This window comes from Siphateles boraxobius, unplaced genomic scaffold, assembly GCF_051911475.1.
Source record: "Siphateles boraxobius isolate OS27281-9 unplaced genomic scaffold, OSU_SipBor_1 65, whole genome shotgun sequence".
NCBI lineage: Eukaryota > Metazoa > Chordata > Actinopteri > Cypriniformes > Leuciscidae > Siphateles > Siphateles boraxobius.
The window spans coordinates 5784737-5805742 of NW_027509192.1; the positions used below are offsets into that span (position 1 = coordinate 5784737).

At 38.1% G+C, this 21006-nt stretch overlaps 1 protein-coding gene across 3 annotated transcripts in view; it reads right to left on the reverse strand.

Annotated features, from left to right (window-relative positions):
- Window positions 1–21006, reverse strand: part of ntrk3a (neurotrophic tyrosine kinase, receptor, type 3a) — a 222771-nt gene that overhangs the window by 173267 nt on the left and 28498 nt on the right. For all 3 annotated transcript variants that reach the window (XR_013196618.1, XM_077210425.1, XM_077210424.1), the window contains exons 2-3: window positions 7909–7983; window positions 4996–5067 (exon numbers count right to left, since the gene is read on the reverse strand). Coding sequence is in view for 2 of the 3 variants with exons in the window: in XM_077210425.1 (XP_077066540.1) it covers window positions 4996–5067; window positions 7909–7983 (147 nt within the window). In the remaining variant the exon portion in view is untranslated. The remainder of the gene's footprint in view (window positions 1–4995; window positions 5068–7908; window positions 7984–21006) is intronic.

Sequence of the window (21006 nt, forward strand, 5' to 3'; positions counted from 1 at the left end):
AACATATAAGCGAAATCACCTTATTGGAATGATTTTTAAAGGAAGTAGAAAGATTACTGAAGAGTAATGATGATGAAAATTCAGCTTTGCATCACAGGAATAAATGACATTTTAAAATATATTCAAATAGAAAACAGTTAATATTTCACATTATTACTGTATTTTAGATCAAATAAATGCAGCCTTAGTCAGACTTCATTTAAAAAAAACAAAATCAAACTTTTGAACTGTCGCCTTACTGAATTAGTGCCCTCAGTAGTCTGCTACCAAATGAAGAGATCATGTCAGATTTCTACAGAACAGACATAAGTCAAATATTATAAAAATATTTCAATAGTTTAAAGTCTTAAAGTGACAACTGCTCGGGAAATTTGGAAATCCTTTGCTATCTTTGCATGAATTTCAGGTAGAACTACCAAAGCACCCTACAGCAACCTGTGGCCTGTTCTCCTGAACAGCGAGTGTGTAACAAAGTACATGAAACAGTGAGGAATGACAGCAAGTGACAGAGAAAGTAATAGAAAGAGAATGACTGGTGCAGTGACAGGATGACAGAAATGCAAGATTTGGGGCCAGTCTGTGCCCCACATATTTAAGAAAATAACTTTACGACCTCTATAGACAACTGACTTCATCTGGTGCCATTCTGCTGCTCTGAGTTTTATGGAAGCTGTCTTTCAGAACTTTGTAATGTGGCATTGCAATGCATCATGGGTCATGAGTGAGTGATGGTCTCATTGCCTGGATTCATTGGCTGGATTCATTCTGAAGGCGCAGTTTCAATCACGATCCATAATGCATGGTAATGTACTGTAGCTGAGGCATTTGGCGATATCCAGTCCTAAAATTTACTCAATTTGTATAGCAATCATGTCAGACATTAGCTTTGGCTTAGCCAACCACATTCCTTAAGCTTTACATTTCACCTGACACAAATGAATAATGCAAAAATGCTAATAATGTCTCCCGGAAATGCGATTAGTCATTCCGCTCTGATGTCAACATTTCATAAAGCTCATCAAAATGACTAACAGGCATTATCGTTAATATCCTATTCATATATTTAAATGAGAGAAGAGGACACGTCAACACATTTAATGTGTTCTCTCAAAGCACTCAACTTTCATCAAGCCAAATAAAGCTCTCATTGGGGCTCAGGGGCCTTCGGAGCCCACGGAGACAATGGAGCATCTCTCCTTTACTGATGAGCATCCTATCAAATTTCAGAGAGGGAGACATGGCTGACTGACTAACCACAAAGTCAAAGGCTCATTTTGGAGTTCTTTCACAGAGAAGGAAAAGATATAAGCTGTTTTAAGCGCGCTCCTCCCGTTGCGAGGGGAATAAAACAGCAGCCACATCAACGGTGGAATGAATAATAAATAATGTCATCTCAGAAACAAAGAGATAGATGGATGGAGCCAGAGAGAATGATGGAGGAAGATGAAAAAAATGAGTTTGCATGCAAAGGCCAGAAAAAAGTAAAAAAAAAAAAAGAGAGAGAAAAGAGGGGGACGTCTATGAGAGAGGGGTTTTAGAGAAGGACAAAGACTGAGAGAGGACGCAAGAGAATGAAAAAGAGAAAATTCAAGAAAAATTGGCATAATGTATAAATTTAGAAAGAGAGACGACCACCAAAACTATCGTCAAATCAGTGTAACCCTCTTAAATAACATTAAACACACACACACACACACACAAAAATCTAAACAAAACCAAAGAAAAACTAAACTAAACAAAACAAAAAAAGACTAGTTGGTTTGTCTGGCAAATGAGTAACTTAAAAAGTAGTTAATATTTCAGCTTATAGTTGGCATTAGCCACTTATTAATATTTTACAGTACTTACAGTTTTCATATTTTTTATATTAGGGCTGTGCAATTCATCATAATCGTCTTATGTAATTGTTTTGAGGACCTTTTTCCTACATTAGTTAACCTTGTATTAGTTTTTGCTGAAGTATCTATAATTGTGAAAATTCACTAATATTTAAAATAACTCATATTGTGAAATATGTCTTTGATCATATACCAATAAACCAATAATCGTATTAAATAATCATGATTTCAATACTAACCGAAAATAATCGTGATTATGATTTTTGCTATAATTGAGAATCTTTCATACCTGATGAAATAAATGTTTAAATTATTGTTTGTTTGTTTTTCAAAGATTTTTTTGTAACTATGTTTCTGAGAAAAATGACTAAATATAACAAAATATAACATGTCGTCATTATGGCACTGATTAAATTGAATTGAAATTTTCATCAAAATGCAACAAAAAGAAAAACTGACAAATAACAGAATGAAAGTGGTTCATATAAAGGAAAAGTGACATTTTCTTGCAAGGTGATGCAGTGAGGGACTGGGAGGTTTTAATGAGAGTTACTCTGCTCTCCCTCTGCCATTCCTCATGGGAATAACCTTTACAGGATACCTAGGAAACCCATTCCAAGATATATTGAGTCCTCTCCTCCATCGTCCAATGAAAAAAGATGCTCTTGTAGAAATCCAGAAGGCAACCTTTCATTTCGCCACACATGGCCAGTAGACACATGAAAGCAAATGCCCCTCTTCAAAAAGCAGGTCGACCAAAGCAATGGGCCCTCATATTGATTTCTTTGTCTTTTATCTAAAGCTGCTGAAAACAAATTTCCTTTGCTGGTTGGGGTATGAAAACAAGGAATAAACACAAGGAAACAGGCCCCTCGACACCAAAACTCTTACTGCATGAGTCACAAAGCTTGGTGAGTCTCCAAAACAAGAGATTGCCAAAAATTATGAAAAATTCACAATTCGCACTATTTAGCTTGATGTTCATATTCTTGGGTTTTATTGTGTACGATTCACCAATATAATAATAATAATAATAATAAAGTTTTCTAATCTTTCATCAATATATAATTACCTACCCCACTGACAGTTTATTTTCAGTTTTTCAACTGAAAAGTTGAAGTGAAGCAAGATACAATATATATTCTCTGAAATAAGTCTAATCTCATGCAGTTACACAACACTATACTAATGCCGTTTTCAGCTAGTTTAGATGTAAACAAAACACAAGAACTGACAATAAAAAAAAAATTTAAATTGAGTTTGTTGATCCAGAACAGCAATGGTGCATTTCTTAATAGAAATCGAGTTCCCTGTGAGAACAGTGATGTATGAATTTTCCACGTCAAATGTTTGGGTCATAAAAAGAAATGGGAAACGAATCAGAACACTGGCGCTTTATTCCCGGGCCCTGACCTTGTGTGTGTTGTGAATGGCATGTCCGGAAATCTCTGGGATTTTTTCGCTCATAAAAGTCAGAGCTCTTTGAAGACCACACATGGGATGGATAATAAAAAATAGCCCAAACAGAGACACTGGCATTACTGTACTTATCTGCCTGCCTGATGACTCTCAAACACACACAGACAGACATTGAGTTAATTGTGTTCTCAAGGGAAAAACACACTGATATCTGTTGTCTTGGTAGAGAGCATTGGTAGCAATTGTTCTATGATCAACTTAGGTGTCTTAAATATTGGGGCATGTTATGTCCAATGGATTATTAAATTCCATAAAAATATACAATATTTCATTAAAAAAAGATTTATATTTACTACTATCAAAAGTCTTTTTATGTACAAAATGTATTTTTTCCCTTGTTTGAAATCCAGAATTTCAATCTTAAACTATGAAAATCCACACAAAAAAAACATAAATTATAAATGTTTTAAACTATGATAATATAAAACAAATATTTAAATCATCCTAAATCTCTTAAAAAAATATCCAACTGATGTACATCAGTTTGTTCCTCATTTCTTCCACAACTAACAATTTTGCCCCTAATAGTTACTTTATGAGACAAAAGAATATACTGCATATATATATATATATACACTATGGTGGTAATGTTTCAGAAGAATTACAAAAACGTGAACAAAAGTGTGCAAATTCTGTGTAGCCTAAGCCCTCACATAGTTTGATCTGGACAGACTGCTACTGTCCAGGTCGTACCTGAAGCTTGACAAATAAAAAATTATATCAGACCACCTACTGAAGTCCTAACAATGGACATATGTAGTGACAAATTCCTGAACATTCTATACAGAACACATTCACCGGGAGCGCTCACCAACACAGAATCGCATAGGCGTCGGTTTATGACAGAGAAAAAAAGGTGCATTTTCAGGCTGTGATGGACAGCACAAATTGTGTGTGGAGGTGACTGTGTGATTCCATGTCCTTTCCACAGCTCACTGCAGGAAATTGGGAAATAACAGTCCTGTCACACTCGTCCAATTCAGCCTTCATTAAGTAAATCATCTCTCTCTCTCTCTCTCTCTCTCTTCCCACATTCTCCACCATCTTCTTCCCCGCAACTCAGGCAGCTCTACCTCAAACAAACTTTGTTTATTTAGAGCACACAAAAGAGGGTCTTTGCTGACTGTCGATACGAGGAAGTGAGCGTGCAATCTAACACAGAGAATTTCAAGAGGCACACATCGACGCTTTATGGCACAGACTGTTAAGCCAATTATCGAAAGGAGTCATTTCGGTCAAGCAATTTTAAACCATCAAACGACCATAGACAAAGACGATATGTTAACACGCGCACAGCAAAGCTGCTCTTTAGAGATTAAAACCAACGTATGTTTCTGCTGGCCTGCTCGCAAAGCTCACTTTTGAGAAATAGCTGTGGGTGGTGCTCAGTAACACATTGAGGAGAACTTTATCATCATAAATTATGCACGGGGGGCCGAGGCATCTCTCGATTAAGAGCAGCCATGATACTGTGAGAGTAGCCAAAGATGGAAAATGCATTGTCCCAATTTGCTAAACATGGCCTACTTAAGAAGATCTATTACGTGGTGTAGATGAACGAGTGAACCCAACTTCATGATCCATCTCCAACAGTACGAGTCTCGAGGAACAAACAATTGACTTTCAAATGAGGTGTTTATTCAGAGGGTGCGAGAACATTCTAGTACACAGGACTCACATGTAGTGCAGGTTTGGGTTCTGAGCGAAGGCTCGTGGCTGAATCACATGTAAGTTGCAGTTCGCAATGGTCCTGAAATGGAAAGGACAAACAAACAGGCATTAGTAGTTTCCCAACTATTTTGACAATGTTTTTCTTGCAGGGCATTTTTTCAAAGTTGAAACACTTTTAAATGTTGTCATTCAATTTTGAAAAACATGCAAAATGCTGAAAAATGGTCTTTAAAGACACCTTGGACAGACTGACAAACATGATTGCAAATTAATTGCTGTAGATCGTAGGTCACCGAACGGCTAATTAATCACATGGACATAAAACAATATATTGCCTTTTAAAGCCACTTTTTGTAATGATTATTCAATTTTGTTTATATTTGAATTATATTTAATTAATATAAAGAACATATGTATGTATGCATATATGTGTTACCGGTCCTACTCGACCCGCTTCGAGCAGGATTCGAACCGAGGTGTCCGGCGTGGCCTCCCAAGGGCGCGCTAACAAGGACGCTAAAGACCACAGCCTCTAGTGTCAGATGCTAGCCTGCCTCTTGAGGCCAGGGGAGTGAGGTTTACACGCACAGCTCGTATGGCTATGTTCCTTTCACAAAATACACTCACTATGTATTTCTATAAATAAAAAAATGCACACACTGGAAATCATTAATTTATCTCTGATTCTAGCTTTTTCCACACAAAATTTTCATCTGCATGGGAGCAAATGTGCAGCCACTCACACGCTTAGCTTAGAGAAAATGTTTGTTATGACAAATATGTAAAACGAGTGCAAGATGTGTGATGGTATCTTGGGAAACTGTAATTTTACTTGCGCTACAAAAAGACATTAACCACCTGCGGCAAAAGACAATTAGGTTATGCTAATGTCAAATGCTGCACTAAGTTGCTCTGATTAGCCTTAAAGATTTAGCAAAAAAATGATCTTATTTGAGCAAATCATAGGTCTAAAAAGAGGTGAGCTGGTAAAAGAAGAGTGGAAGACCAGTTCACGTTCTTCATTTTAAATGGATCTGACAGCAGCTAAGGGCTAAACGGGCTGCTAATTGTCTAGCCGTCTTGAAGCAGTGTCAAAAGGGGAAATGTGGACGTAAAAGGAAAAAAAAAAACATCATCTAATCTTCACTTCCAGTCGGTCTCCTCTCCTCAAGTAACATCATTAAGGGCAGAATATCATCAAGAGCCTGCATCCATGCTTCTGGAGTTATTTACGCTGGCAGCTGAAATCAATTATGTATAAATATTTTTCATTGGCATTTGTGAGATGTTTATTTGCACGAAGCACTCTCAGCTCTTGTTATTAGGGGCTTATGCGGGACCGATTGCAGCAAAGTATTTCTTTTACATTAGGTTGGAGACTTAAGCCCGATGAACACTATGCTTAATATACATTATTATCGACTGCTAATTTTGAATCATGAATGGTGGCCCGAATGGATGTCTCAGATCAGACTAGACTCATTTTAAGACACAAGATTGCTGAGCAAATTATTTAGAGGATAGGAGCTTTTAGCATGTATGCCCAAATCCTGTTGGCTCCTTAAAATGCTGATATTCGACTGCAATATTCAAATGCTAATTAATCTTCAATGTCATTTCATTAATTACTGCTACCTTGATCACTAGAAAATGTAACAAACATGCCTATTAAGATCAGTTCTCTCCAAGGACAATAACATTTTAATAATCATTTTAATAATTTAAAAACAAAGAATTCCACAACACACCTATACAATTCATGACACAGAGGAACCATACCATTGTAATCAGTTTCAGAACGATTTTTTTTCCCCAGCTGATAAAAATATTTTAAGACAATAAAAACATTAGAATCCACTAGAATTTGAAGAGAATTAACCTTTATAGAACGTCATTGTGCGTTGGTGTGAAAGATTATATAGTCATCGTTCTTGTTGTGAATGGTAAATGTTCCTATGATCACCCTCATGTTGTTCTAATCCGATCTGATTTTCTTATGTTTTGAAAAAAGTGGTGGTCTAAACAATAATTGTTGACAGAATATTCATATATGGGTGAACTATTCCTTTAAAAAAGTATGTTTACTGCCTGCTTTACACGGGCAGAAATAGTGCAACATTAAATTTGTCAAACAAATATCACTTTGGTTTTACGAATAAGGTGCAATAAGCCAAATTTGCATCAAAAGTTCAAATAATGAAACAATTAAACAATGAAAAAAATTACTTTTTGGCCAATAGAGCATCTGAAATATCGGAGATTGACTTCTTGCCTCAATGCGAAGAAGTCCTAGGAGTAGCTGCTTATGCATTTTAAATGTTTTACATGTTATTTATTAAAAAAACAAGCCCCAGCGTGTGACTCATGTTGTGGACTCCGACATAAATTCAAATGCTAAAAGCCTAGAGTAATCACACATTCACTGTGGAGGAGGGGAAAAAAACAGAATTTCTCAGCTCAAAAAATCCCTCCTGGGCCAGACCGTGACCAGGTTCTGCCACGTCACCTTAATAGTCCGGGTTACAGTTAACTGCTAATGAGAACCTTATTAATCATTTCTCCTGGCCTCCATTAACCAGTAGAGCTGTAATAGGACGGAAGAGGAGGTTTGAGTGGCTCTTGTGAGGGAGGAAGCCCTACTTATGAAGAGCCAAGTAAAGATATGTGCATCACCGTAGCAGACTGAATGAGGTAAAGCAAGTCTTGACCAGATGGAGGGTGTTGGGGGATGTAATTAAATTTTCTGGCTACATCAGCAGCATTATTTGATCATTTCAAAGCAGGCCTTGGGGAGACACTTTTTATGTGGGGCTGGCTAGAAAAAGCCACTGTGGAACTCGCCCATGCCAGAATGCCATCGCTAGCAATAGGTTCCTGCAGATGTCAGATTTAAAAGAAGTGGTAGCAATGTGGTACTCACAGTCTCTGAAGCCCAGTGTACAACTCCATGTCAACGCCCCTCAACTCCTGCAAGCCTGACCAGTTCTCAATGTGTCTGTAAAAACAAATCCAGAATATAGAATTAGAAGATATGCATCTAGAAATTCTCATTAGCCTGCAGAGAAAGGAAAGATGTTGTAATTTGTTAAAAGAACGAAAACTAATCAATTTTTCAATTTATCATGTGGTACAAGTGGATTTAGCACATCAAATGTATTACTATCATCATACAAATGCACAATATGTAAAACAGATTATCTTTTTTAGATTTGCTAAAGACTACATTGTTGCAGTGTTGTTAAATTTTTAGTATTTAATTTAATTAAGAGGGTGTTAGTTCAAGGAAAACATAAATGTAAAAAAATAGTATAAATGAGCATGCACAATTATCCACTGAGAAATAAAACAAAAGCTCCAACTGATGAAGAACATCCGATAAAGGCATAAAACGTTTTATTAGATCCCGAAGAACAAAAATAGACAGTGATCATGACTTTTTATCAGTACTGGTGCCAGTAGTTGACTGAAATAACTAGACCTCTTCAGCGCAGCTGTGAAAAGAGCCAGCTGGCATCATCACTTTGTGAATTAGCACCCATTACAACACAAGACTCTGATTAATAAATGTTTTCAGAAGTTTCACCAACGCCATAACTATGTTTCTAGAAGTTTCGCCAGCTTGAACACTTTGGGCATCTGCTGCTAAACGCTGATAAACACAGCCGCTCAGAAGACAACGAGGGCTTGTCGGAGAGTATAGACACAAATTAAAGTGAAATGAAACTTTGAGTTCTGAGTATCACATTTTAGTGAAATATTAAAACCTTTCATGTCAACACCAGTTAACTATAACTATTAATTTCATTACAACAAAATATCAAACAAAGAGGCATCTGCAAACAGACTCCCTTTGATTGACCAGGCTGTTAAATGGCAAATACAGTACAGGTGGTCATATCCCATTCAGCCAGTTATCAGAAGCATAACATATTCTCGGCTCTTAATTTTTATGTTACCTACGTCACAAGCTGGCACTTTGCATTCTGTGAACATCAGGATCCAGCAGAGTAATTAAGTCCACATTGGCAATTCAAACAGAACCAGTCATATGCAATCCAAAAATTAGCCTGGATAGATCCAGGCACAGAACATCTATGGTGATTTCCATAAATAAAGGAGAATGGGGAAAAAAATAGCACACATTTCTCATTAAAGAGACTTATTTCAGTGGGAGTTGTATGACTTGTAATGGTGATGTTCAAAGCAGGAACACATTTACAGATGTTTCAAATCGCTAAACAACTTTTCTAGTTGGGGGAGAGACCGAAACGCAGAGAAAAACTGTTTTCCTAATCAATGGCGTACTGTGAAATGTGGTTTTTGGAAGCCCTCGGGTTTGAAGGACCCTCTTGGCTGCAGGAGAGTGTTTTCCAGTGTCCGTGACAGAGGGTTGTAGATGAACAGCAGGAGGCTTCTGCCTCACCAGCATCTGTCTTCAGCAGCCTCATGTGCCATAGAGGACAGTCTGGAGACATATGTGGATATACTGTACCAGATCCTCATTGTAAGCGTAAAAAAATATCAATGAGATAAACTATTACAAAGAGAAGAAGTGGTGCACTAAAGGAATAAAATAAATATAATGAAGAACAATAAATAAAAGAGAAATTCATGGTTCTTTTGTTATTGGCAAGAAATGCAGGCAGGAATTTATTACATTCAGTGTTAAATGGTTCACAATTATCCCCCGGTTTCACAAACAAGTCTTGCACTAATCCCAGACCAAAATGCATGTTTGAGCTGTTTTAACTGAAAGCAACTTGCACTGACATTTCTTAAAATATGTCAGGGCCATTGTTTTGTCTCAAGATGCTCACCAGTAATGGTTTTCTTCTAAGGCACGCTCATAAAAGCTACATAAATGTCCTAATTGAACTAAGGCCTAATGCTGGTTTAAGCTAAGCCCTGTCTGTGAAATCAGGTCTAAATGTTTAATCAGTATATGCTTTTTGGCAAAACAAGTTGTCAAAATTTCGTCATGTCATATTGATTTTAAACAATTTACTCTGACAGAAATGGCATTTCATTGTTGTCAATATTGTATTTCTTAATTTGATGATTACATGCAAAATTATGAAAACCTGTCAACAGTAAATGGACAAACTTTCAGAGAATATTAAAAACACTTAGAAAATGTATAAACATTCATTTAAAATACGTAATTTATAACATTATAGAATTTGTATATTATAAACTATTATTTCTGTCGTGACAACAACTCTTAAAATGTTTGGCATGGAAATGGATATGACAATGTTGATATGTCTGGTCTTGGCGGAATAGATCTGCTACACTTCTTCTGCTGTTAATGCTGCTTCAGAGCAATTACAGGACGTACTACTGCCAATACATACACAATATGCTGCTGTGAGCAAGTAAGACATGCTGGCTGCTGCAGCTGTACAAAATAGCATGCATGAATTATCCATAGCAGATTTATACAGGTGGAGCTGGGGAAGGTGGAGGCTTTCTGAAAGTGCGCTGCAACTGCTACAGAAAATGCTGACCAGTATTTGAAGGTTGAGCAGCGAGCTCATTGGCTACTGATACAGCAGGGACCAATCAGCTGTGCCCAATAGAGAATGATGTGATTGCAAGCAGATCGAGTTAAGGACCCATCAGCCTGTGCCATCAAAAGTTTCATGACAGAACTTTTTATGAATTGAATCACCACTTATAATATGTATTATTTTATATATAATTGTAGTAGGCTATAATAATTTTAGATATTATGGATAAACATTTAAAATAATACAAAATATTTATATTTCAAATAAATACTGAAAAAGTATACCAGATTTCATAAAAAACATTAAGCAGCACAACTGTTTGCAACATTTCTTATAATAAGAATGTTTTTTTGAGGAGCAAATCAGCAGATTAGAATGATTTCTGAAGGATCATGTGACACTGAAGACTGGAGTAATGATGCTGGAAATTCAACTTTGACAACACAGAAATAAATTAGAAATATATCAAAAAATAAATATATTAGAAAAAAGTTATTTTAAAAATTTGAATAATATATTTCACAATATTACCGGGTTTTACTGTATTTTTTATAAAATAATCGCAGTCTTGATAAGAATAGAAAAAAAAAATCGTCCATTTTGTTTTCATTATTATTATCAAACCCAAAAGAATCTTTCATCAACAAACATTTAATTTCATTGACAAGAACAACATTGACTGTAGTTCACCATTACTCGTTGTCTGGTGCTCCCAAACGAGTAGTTTAAATTACCCACAATGCAATTACATCTAGGCTAATGACAAAGCGTTTAATTGAGGAGAAAGCTGCCACATCCCTTGGAGCATTTGGCTCGTCAGCGATGCAAATTCGCGCACTTGTAGTTTGCTGTCATGAAAATACGATTCCCAGAGGACTCCCCTCTCGTCCGCTGACAGGAAGTGCCGCTTGGCATCTGGTGGCGAGCGAATCGAGCGGTGTAGGCCATTTTGCCACACTCCTAAAGGAATCCCGATTCTTAATCGCTTACTTATCTCTGGCACTTAACGACAAATGATTTAAAACTTCTGGGATTTGCCACTGTGTCATGCTCTCGATACTGTCAGTTCAATCATTCAGTGGCTCAGGCGCTTCTCTCTCCCGATCACTCATTCGCTCACACATACACACACCCAGATGCTGTTTTTCTTGACACCGCGGTAAGCAGCTGCATGACACACATCTCAGATAGATGTGCCGGGGAAATTACGAGCTGCACTCCATCTGTTGCTAGCATCAGGTTTTCTGAGCTCGGCTTGCACATATTTACATCAGCCGTAGAAATTTAACAATGTCCATATCTGGTCTGAACATGCCGACCGTCTACACTTGATCTGTGTCTGTATGACAGGGCGAGTGTGGGTGCATTTATGAGAAAAACAGACCAAAACCGGCACAGAGACGCCTCGAAGCTCATCCCGATTAGTTCCTACGCAAGATTCTGCTCGTAAGTGATATATATGACAGGTTGGACTGTGGTTCTTTGAGCTTTGAGAAGATTGAGGGGCCGTCTTTTCATTGCATGAATCTTATGATATGGCAATCGTACTAAACCAATTCTACAAATGTGCTGATCTCAAAATTTTACCCAAAAATAACATGTCATCATTTACTTACCCTCATGTTCGTCCAAACCTTAGCACAAAATGAGACATTTTGAAGAATGATAAACTGACCATATAGTATAATGTAAAACACTGTTGTTAACTAAAACTAAAACTGCTTTAAAAAAAAAGGTTGTTAATTGAAATATATTTCATTAATTAAAATAAATAAAATGTACATATTGGATAAAAAAAACTGAAATAAACTAAAATTAAAATGAAAACAGACTATGTAAAAATAAAAGCTAATTCAGAAGCTAATAAACACAAACATATACTGTCCTTACAGTGTTCTTACCACAAAGTAATGAGTAGTGTAAGGTAACTACATGGGTTAAGTTAAGGTTTAGGGGTAGGTTCAGGGTTAGTACCAATAGTTAGTGTCATTACTACAATAAGTATATAGTATGTTCATGCGAAACAGGACTGTAAAACAAAGTGCTACCTAAATAATAATAAAATAGCCAATGCTAAAAAGCACCATATTGTAAGGGCATATTTTATTCATTTATTCATTCATTTATTCATTTCATTTAGCTGACGCTTTTATCCAAAGCGACTTACAATTGCTATATTTCAGAGGTCGCACGCCTCTGGAGCAACTAGGGGTTAAGTGTCTTGCTCAGGGACACATTGGTGTCTTACAGTGGATTCGAACCCGGGTCTCTCACACCAAAGGCATGTGTCTTATCCACTGCGCCATCATCAGCCCTATGTACGTATTTTACCCAGAAATAAAAAAATGATATCATAATTTACTCATTTAAATATCTGATAATATGTATGATCTGCATGCATGTAATTCTTCTGCAGAAGACACAAGATATTTAGAAGAATGTTGATGAAAATTGACTTCCAATGTATGAACAAAAAATGTTTCAAAAAAGTAATCTTCATACAGATTAGGAACACCATGGGGCTGAGTAAATGAAATGACACAATTTTTGTGTGAACTATCCCTTTAAAACATAGCGCACAGGTCATATTGGACTACATTTTTGGTGCTTTTACAGCAAATGTCTTTTTGGAGCTTCGCAGTCTCAGTACCCATTCAAGTTCATTACATTCTGAGAGAACAGTATCGCACAGAGGAAAATCATACAGGTTTGTGACAACATGAGGGCAAGTCACACCTGGCTATCAGGATGATTTTTCACAGTTCTTTGAGTAATCATCAGCATTTCTTTAAACGCTGACTATGATTCTGCAGATTGCGCTTAAATCGAAAGTTGAAGGCATGGAGAAATCGAAATTTGGAGGTGAAGTTGGCGGATGGACTAGACAGATCCGAAAGTGTGAGCTGGGTTTTTGCCCCTGTGACTAACTGACACATCGACTAATTGATGGGTCCATTGATTGGACTGTGCAGTTTCTAAATGACCAGTAATGAGTCAAAGAGCAGACCCCGGATGTCTAAAGAACAAGTATCTAAAGTAAACACGACTTCCTGTGGATCCTGTACACTTCCAGACCCATTTGGCCTTCTTCAGTCCTCATATTATAATGGATTCATAAATCTTTCTAGTAAGCACACATAAAACAATCTTAACAAGCATTCTTGTGAGGATTCATTAAATATGTGCAACGGTTTTCCACAATAAACATTCATGAGAGCTAAAAGCTTCTGCAGAAGGCCACAGAATGACTTGAATTAATCACAATTTGGTTTATTGTAGAGATGTAAGCATTACTTTTATGGTGAAACTGTCTTTTGACACTTCAAGACTGCCTTAAAAAAACATGCTACCATAAAACTTTTCAAATTCACTCAAATACTATGGCTTATATTGCTGTCATATAAGGAAATGGTTATTGTAAAATAACCCGTCACACTTGAATTTCCTCCGTCCATAAAATTTCCAACCATAAAATAAAGGATGTTTTCTTATCCCTAACACTGTCTCCTCAGCTCTGTTCTGTACGACACAAAAGGAGATATTTTGTTGAGAGTCCAAGCTGCTCTTTTTCATCCAAGAAAAATAAAGGTCATTTGGGTTTGGAAAGATGTGAGGGTGAGTAAATAATGACCAAATAAATACACATCCATCTGGTAGAGAAGCTGTTATCTAACACAGGTCCCTACAGTGAAAGGGAAGCCGTACGTTTTGCATTCTCCCCAGATCAAAAAACAATATAAGATATCTGTTTTTTGTGAAAAACAATGCAGAGCTGCAGATAACAAGATAAGCATGTCTTGTTTTAAGTCCCAAGTTATCATTCAAAAGCTTGAAGCAACATGAAGCGGATGTCAGACACAAGCATATTGCTTTAAATTTGCATTTATCACTATCCACACAAATTCTTGTCTGCCATTGCATTACATACAGTAAAATGCTATTAACAGTGTTTTACAATATCGACATGACCATATATCTACAAAACAAAGCAATGGAAAGTAGTGTTGTCACGATACACAAAAAAAGAGATTTAAGATTTACGCATTAATTAATAGTACAATAGTACAATAGTCCCATCAAATTGACTTGAATAATCCTTACATCCTTACAAAAAAACTAGAGCGTAATAAAACATTTAGTTTAAATCTTAAATTTAAACTTATATATATATATATATATATATATATATATACGGATAATATAAAAGGACCCCATTCCCTTGTTCCATTGAGATTAAGAATTTAATTAAACTTCTTGATTCATAATATTAATCATGTGTAAGGATTATTCAATTTAATTTGATGGAATTTTATTATTAATTAAAATGTGTAAATCTTGAAAAAACAATTTTTTATGTACCAAAATTATGACTTCGATAGGATACCTGACTAAAATATCTCGGTACTACTACTGAACGACAAAAACCTAAAACAACAGGAAAAGGTAATGGAATTCTAGATAACCCACATGGAACTTATACAATTCATTATTTTATTTATAAATAATTTTAAAAAAACTGAAATCTCTCACTTGACCAGCGTGTGCCTGTTTTTTTTTTTTTTTGTTTGTTTTTTTGAGTATTTCTATTTTAATAGACAATAATCTAATATTTAAGAGCAATTTTAAAAAACGAATTGCTGTAATGTTGTCCAAGTTCTCAGCTTGGGAAAAGTGCATGTATATATGACCTCTGATCCAGTTCATAACAAAATGCTGATGCTCATGAGAAAGATTTTCATCAGGCAAGCCCTTTCAGTTTCACACAGAAGAATTTCTTATGACATTAAATTTCACTGTAACAAAATTACGACTGACCACTGGTACATTCTCTGCCATGAGCAGATTGCTCTATGAATGGCTAAGGAAGTACATCATCACATCCCAAACCTCAAAAAACTTCTAGTCCCATCTCTGAAATGGCGTCGCAACAGGAGGGATTGGTCTGCGTTTCATAAATATTCCAGTATTGGAGTTCTGCATATGCGCTCTGTTTGATGTAGGGAACCTGAGAGACGGAAAGAAACGCTGGGAGACTGCCAGCTCTAAATCTTCCCTTCACTTCAGCTTTAGGTGAAGAATGAATACAAAGTCATGGTGAGTTACTGAACCATTCCAATAATTAACTTCATGTTGCAACACGCTGGTGTAGCGAGATCTGACAACCCCACAAAACTTCATTTCTCTTTCTATTGTTGTTCCTTCCCTTCTTTCCTTTCGATCGTCAACATGACAGATGCACAGCCAAAGCTATAAGAGTCAAGATCATTTATTTTACACATCAATGATCCAACTTCGTTGCACACTGAAAGAGAATGCGAAGAAATAAACAAGGAGCTAGAAATCAAACTCCAAGCAAGCATATTCCAGTAACCACGGATGCTGATGTTTCTGGGACCAGCCTTTGATGAAATATAGGACTATAATAGACTTGTTGACATTACATAAGCAAAGGTAAAGAAAAAAAAATAGGGAAATTTTTTAATATTACCAAAGCCAAGTCTAAAAAGCTTCCATTAACCTTTAAAACACCACTTTTTTACATCGACTGACAGAGAGTTCTTTTATTTTCATTTAGATGTTATAAAAATGAGTGCTTCCTATAAAGCTGGATTGTGTCAGGGTTTGCATGGTTCATAGCATCATGCCTTGCTAAAAGAGTTTAGCATGAACCTGAAATGGCCAGACTCATGTCTTGCCAACATATCCCTCAAATAGAACTTGAATTTTCAGTACTATGGCATTCACATAGGGAAACTCAGACCACAAGGTAAAAAAAAACAGTTTTAGCTAAGCTGACCCTCCACTTTGTTGCAGAATTGTTGCATAAAAAGCGCCAGACTTTATGCCCACAGACAGTCAAAAGTCTTGCTTGCATTTCAATCATACAGCAGAAGTATGTTTTACATTTATGCATTCCACAGATATTTTAAGGTATATTTATCAGTACGCACAACTGCTGGGAATCAGTATCATTATCTTTCATAAAAACTAAATAGACTAAAACGTACTCGGTTACTAACGTAACCTCGGTTCTCTCTAGAGAGGGAACGAGTACTGCGTAATATCTTACGCTATGGGGGAAAACCTCTTTTCCACAAGATATTGAAGCCAAAAATTATCCTTAATTTTGAATTAATGTAAAACGCTGTGCAGCAGCATGCAGACATAGGCAAGACGGCTCGCGCGCCTATTGGCTGCCCTGCGGCAACAGCAGCAGCCTATCGAGAGATACCCTCTGTGACGTGACACCCAATGGGGGCGCTTCGCGCCCATTTCATCACGTCCCGCCAGAATAGGCACGGCCATGGCCTATAAATACGCTCGACAGGCTGATACAAACTGGTTTTCATCACTGAAGCAAACCAGCGCTGTTGTATGCTCGGCAAGATACGCAGTACTCGTTCCCTCTCTAGAGAGAACCGAGGTTACGTTAGTAACCGAGTACGTTCTCTTACGAGAGTATCTCTCGTACTGCGTAATATCTTACGCTATGGGGAACAAAATGCAACACGCCGTGCGTACTGGGATCCGACACCAAAGTCCCAAGGGCAGTAGCCCGGGGCACATATAGTGCATAATCACCGTAGACTCAGAGAGTCGGAAACTGGGTATAAGTACGGGTTATTCAACACCCATGGAGCTGTTCTATCGATCAGTGAGCGATGCACAAGCAAAACTCAGCATTCTGCGCCGGCGCAGCGGGGCAGATGGTACTGAATTATAGACCGACAGCAGCTTGGCCTGTAAGGCGGGAACCTCTAGGTTATAGGACCTTATAAATGTAGACGGCGAGGCCCAGCCCGCCGCCATACAGATATCATGCAAGGAAATCCCGCTAGACCACACCCATGACGAGGCCACGCCTCTCGTGGAGTGCGCTCTGACACAAAAAGGACACTGCAGGCCCTTAGAAGTGTAAGCCAGCGCTATAGCATCGACTATCCATCTGGATAGGCTCTGTTTTGATGCAGCCAGTCCCTTGGAGCGTCCGCCAAACAAAACAAAGAGCTGCTCAGTCTGTCTGAAGACAGTCGAGCGGGACACATAAGCTCTCAGCGCCCTGACGGGGCAAAGGAGATTAGCATCCGCCGCCTCCTCATTATTCACCGGGAGGGCGCACAGGCAAATAACCTGGGCCCTGAACAGTATGTTGAGGGATTTGGGCACGTACCCGTGCCTTGGTTTGAGTATGACTTTTGAGTCATTAGGCCCAAACTCCATACATGACGCGCTTACTGAAAGCGCTTGTAAGTCCCCTACGCGCTTCATTGAAGCAAGAGCCACAAGAAATACCGTTTTGAAAGACAGGTGTTTCATGTCTGACAAATGGATTGGCTCGAATGGGGCACCTTTCATGGCTTCCAGAACCGTTGAAAGGTCCCACACAGGGACTCAGGGGTGTCTGGGAGGATTCAGCCTCCGAGCTCCCCTGAGGAATCGCATGACCAGGTCGTTTTTCCCCAGTGACTGGCCAGACGTCGGTTTTGCAAACGCCACTATGGCCGCCACGTATACTTTGAGCGTGGACAGGGTTCTACCCTTATCCAGCAGCTCCTGAAGGAAGGAGAGCACTTCCGTAACCCTGCAGTCTACGGGTGAAAAACCCTGAGCTTGACACCAGGTAGAGAACATTGACCATTTCGAGGAGTAGAGCCGTCTAGTAGACGGGGCCCTAGCCTGCGTGATCGTGTTCAACACTCCCTCCGGGAGGTTAGCGGGTACCCGTTGATGGCCCATGCATGTAGCGACCATAAATCCGGGCGAGGATGCCAAATCGAGCCCTTTGCCTGAGAGAGGAGGTCTCTCCTCACCGGTATAGGCCACGGGGCAGTGCTGGTCAGTCGCATCAGGACTGGGAAACCAATCTGGTTCGTCCAGAGCGGAACCACGAGCAGCACTGGGCATCCGTTTTCCCTGATTCTTTCCATCACTTGAGGCAGGAGCGAGACGAGGGAAAAGCATAGAGGGGGGAGCGGGGCCATAGGTGGGCCAGCGCATCCCTGCTGTTGGAGAAAAATTTCGGACAGCGAGCGTTTTCCTGGGACGCGAACAGGTCCACCTGCGCTTTGCCGAATGTCTCCCGCAGCAGTTGGATCGTCTGCGGGTGCAGCGACCATTCCCCTGCTGGGACATTGTCTCTGGACAGTCTGTCTGGTCCCAGATTCAGTTGACCAGGCACATGCGCTGCTTTCAGTGAAAGCAGGTTGTGCTGAGCCCAGACCAGGAGGCATTCCGTCATTCCGGCATTCCGGCTGAATTGTACAGGCCTAAAATATTGTTTAGTAATTCTGTGAATTACACTGCGCAAAACAAAGTAGGCTAATACTACCCACCGGTTGAAGAAGGGTTGGCTCTCAGTCTCCACAGAACAAAATATTTATTTTATTTTATTTTATTTTTAGTGTTCACATTTATGAGGAAGAAACAATGTTACGGACGTGACAGTTCTCCGTACGTGAGCGCTCTGAAAGCGGCACTAAAATATGCTTTAAAAGATTTACAGAGACATCAAACAGAAAGCACAAAACCTTTCTTTAAAGTGAATTTCGTTTTGTATTAATTGTATCTTAATTTTAATCAATGTTTCATCAACCAATTGCCTGGATTTAATAAATAAGAAGTAAATATAGCAGACGATAGATAATCACGAAACGGAGGCGCCAGCGTGTGAACTGGAGCTTATCTCATAAATGAACCGAAACTCTGCGTATAAGGTAACCTACTTGCCTCACAGACATGTCCACTTTTAAACAGAACAATTCAAAACGAAAGTAAAAAGACTACAGACTGCTCTCTGCTTATGTAATCCGTATGAACTGTGTATTTCTCTCTGCCACGTCTACTGCGAAGATCGCGAGTCAGCATAGCGAGTCACCTCAGAAATCCTTGTGATATATTCAGTTTGTGCTGGTCTGACTTAAATAAAATAGTGTTTAAAAAGTACTTTCTGTTTAAGTCAGTTTTGTGTTTGTGTAGACCATAACGCATAGAATAACATTAATGGGAACATTAAAGAATGTTTTTTTTTAAAGTAACTAAAAAGTTACTTTTAACAGTAATGCATTACTTTTTGGTGTAAGTAATCAACAAAGTAATTGAGTTACTTTTTGAATGAAGTAACTAGTAACTGTAACTAGTTACTATATCTTAGTAACTAGCACAACACTGGACGTGACGCAATCTGTATTTGGAAATAGGCGTCTTTCATATCTATTGACATGAACCAGTCTCCATGGCAAACTTGCGCGAGGATTTTCCTGGTTGTCCGCATTTTGAACTGGCGCTTCAAAAGCGCTTTGTTCAACTGCCGCAGATCTAGAATGGGTCTGAGACCCCCGTCTTTTTTCGGTAACACAAAATAGCTGCTGTATAGCCCCCCTTTGCTCTGACCCTGAGATAAAGGTTCTATGGCCCCTTTGCTCAGTAGTTTCGCTATTTCGGCTCGAAGTAGATGAGATACTTCGTTGTTTACCGTGGTTTCGACACGCGCCGTGTAACGGAGGGGACGTCGAGGGAACTGTAGCGAATAGCCTCTTTTTATGGTGTTCAACACCCATTTTGATACCCCGCGAAGCTTTGCCCACGCATTTGAGTGAATAGCTAGAGGTAGAATGAGATCCGGGCTCCGGCCGCGGCACAGCGGCGGCTGCAGAGCTTCGATGTGCTGAGACATAAACACTGTGTTTAAAGTGTGCGAGGCGGGGGGCGCGCCGATCACGGCGGGCAGCCTGGTCGCGCTCGATTTCTCTATGAAAGATCCGCAGTCACACAGAGCCGAAGCACAATCAAAACAACGTTCTTCTGCAAAATGCTTGCAGTTTTGTTTTTTAACTGCTAGGGGGTCAAAAGTGACAATGTTCCTTAAAAAATAAAAACTGAACTAAAATAAATTTGTATTACTCTAAAACTAACTAAAATTAAATTAAAATTGTCCAAAAATAATTAGGAGTTTGATCCATGGCATATAAAACTCGAAACCTTTACAACCCATCTGTACATTAAATTACAGTGTTAATTGAGTATTATTAATATATTATTTGGCATTTATTAATATGTTAAAATCGATTTTTTATAAAATTTTTCCCTTTTGTAGTAATTTTATGTACTTTTGTCATTTTTTTTAGTTCTATATATTTTTAAGTCAGTAATTAATTTGAATCAGTTTTAATTTTAGTCATTTTAGTGCTTAAACTTTTCAGTTAGTTGCCCAAGCAAAATTTTTTCACCTAATGTATATCTTTTGCACCTTCATTTATCTTTATTTCAATTACAAAAAATGATTTATTTCCTTAAAGAAAAAAATTAAACTGAGAAAAAAAAAAAAACTAAAACTAACAATGATAGACTGAAAACTAAATTGAAAAGACAAATTGAAATTAAAATATAAATATAAAAAAAACCTTGAATACCCCTGTTGGGAACTGAACCTATGACCTTCGCTATCCATTAAAAAATGGAGTAGGATTTCCTTTGAAAAATGTTCACTCAGAAATTTTGAGTAAATTTAA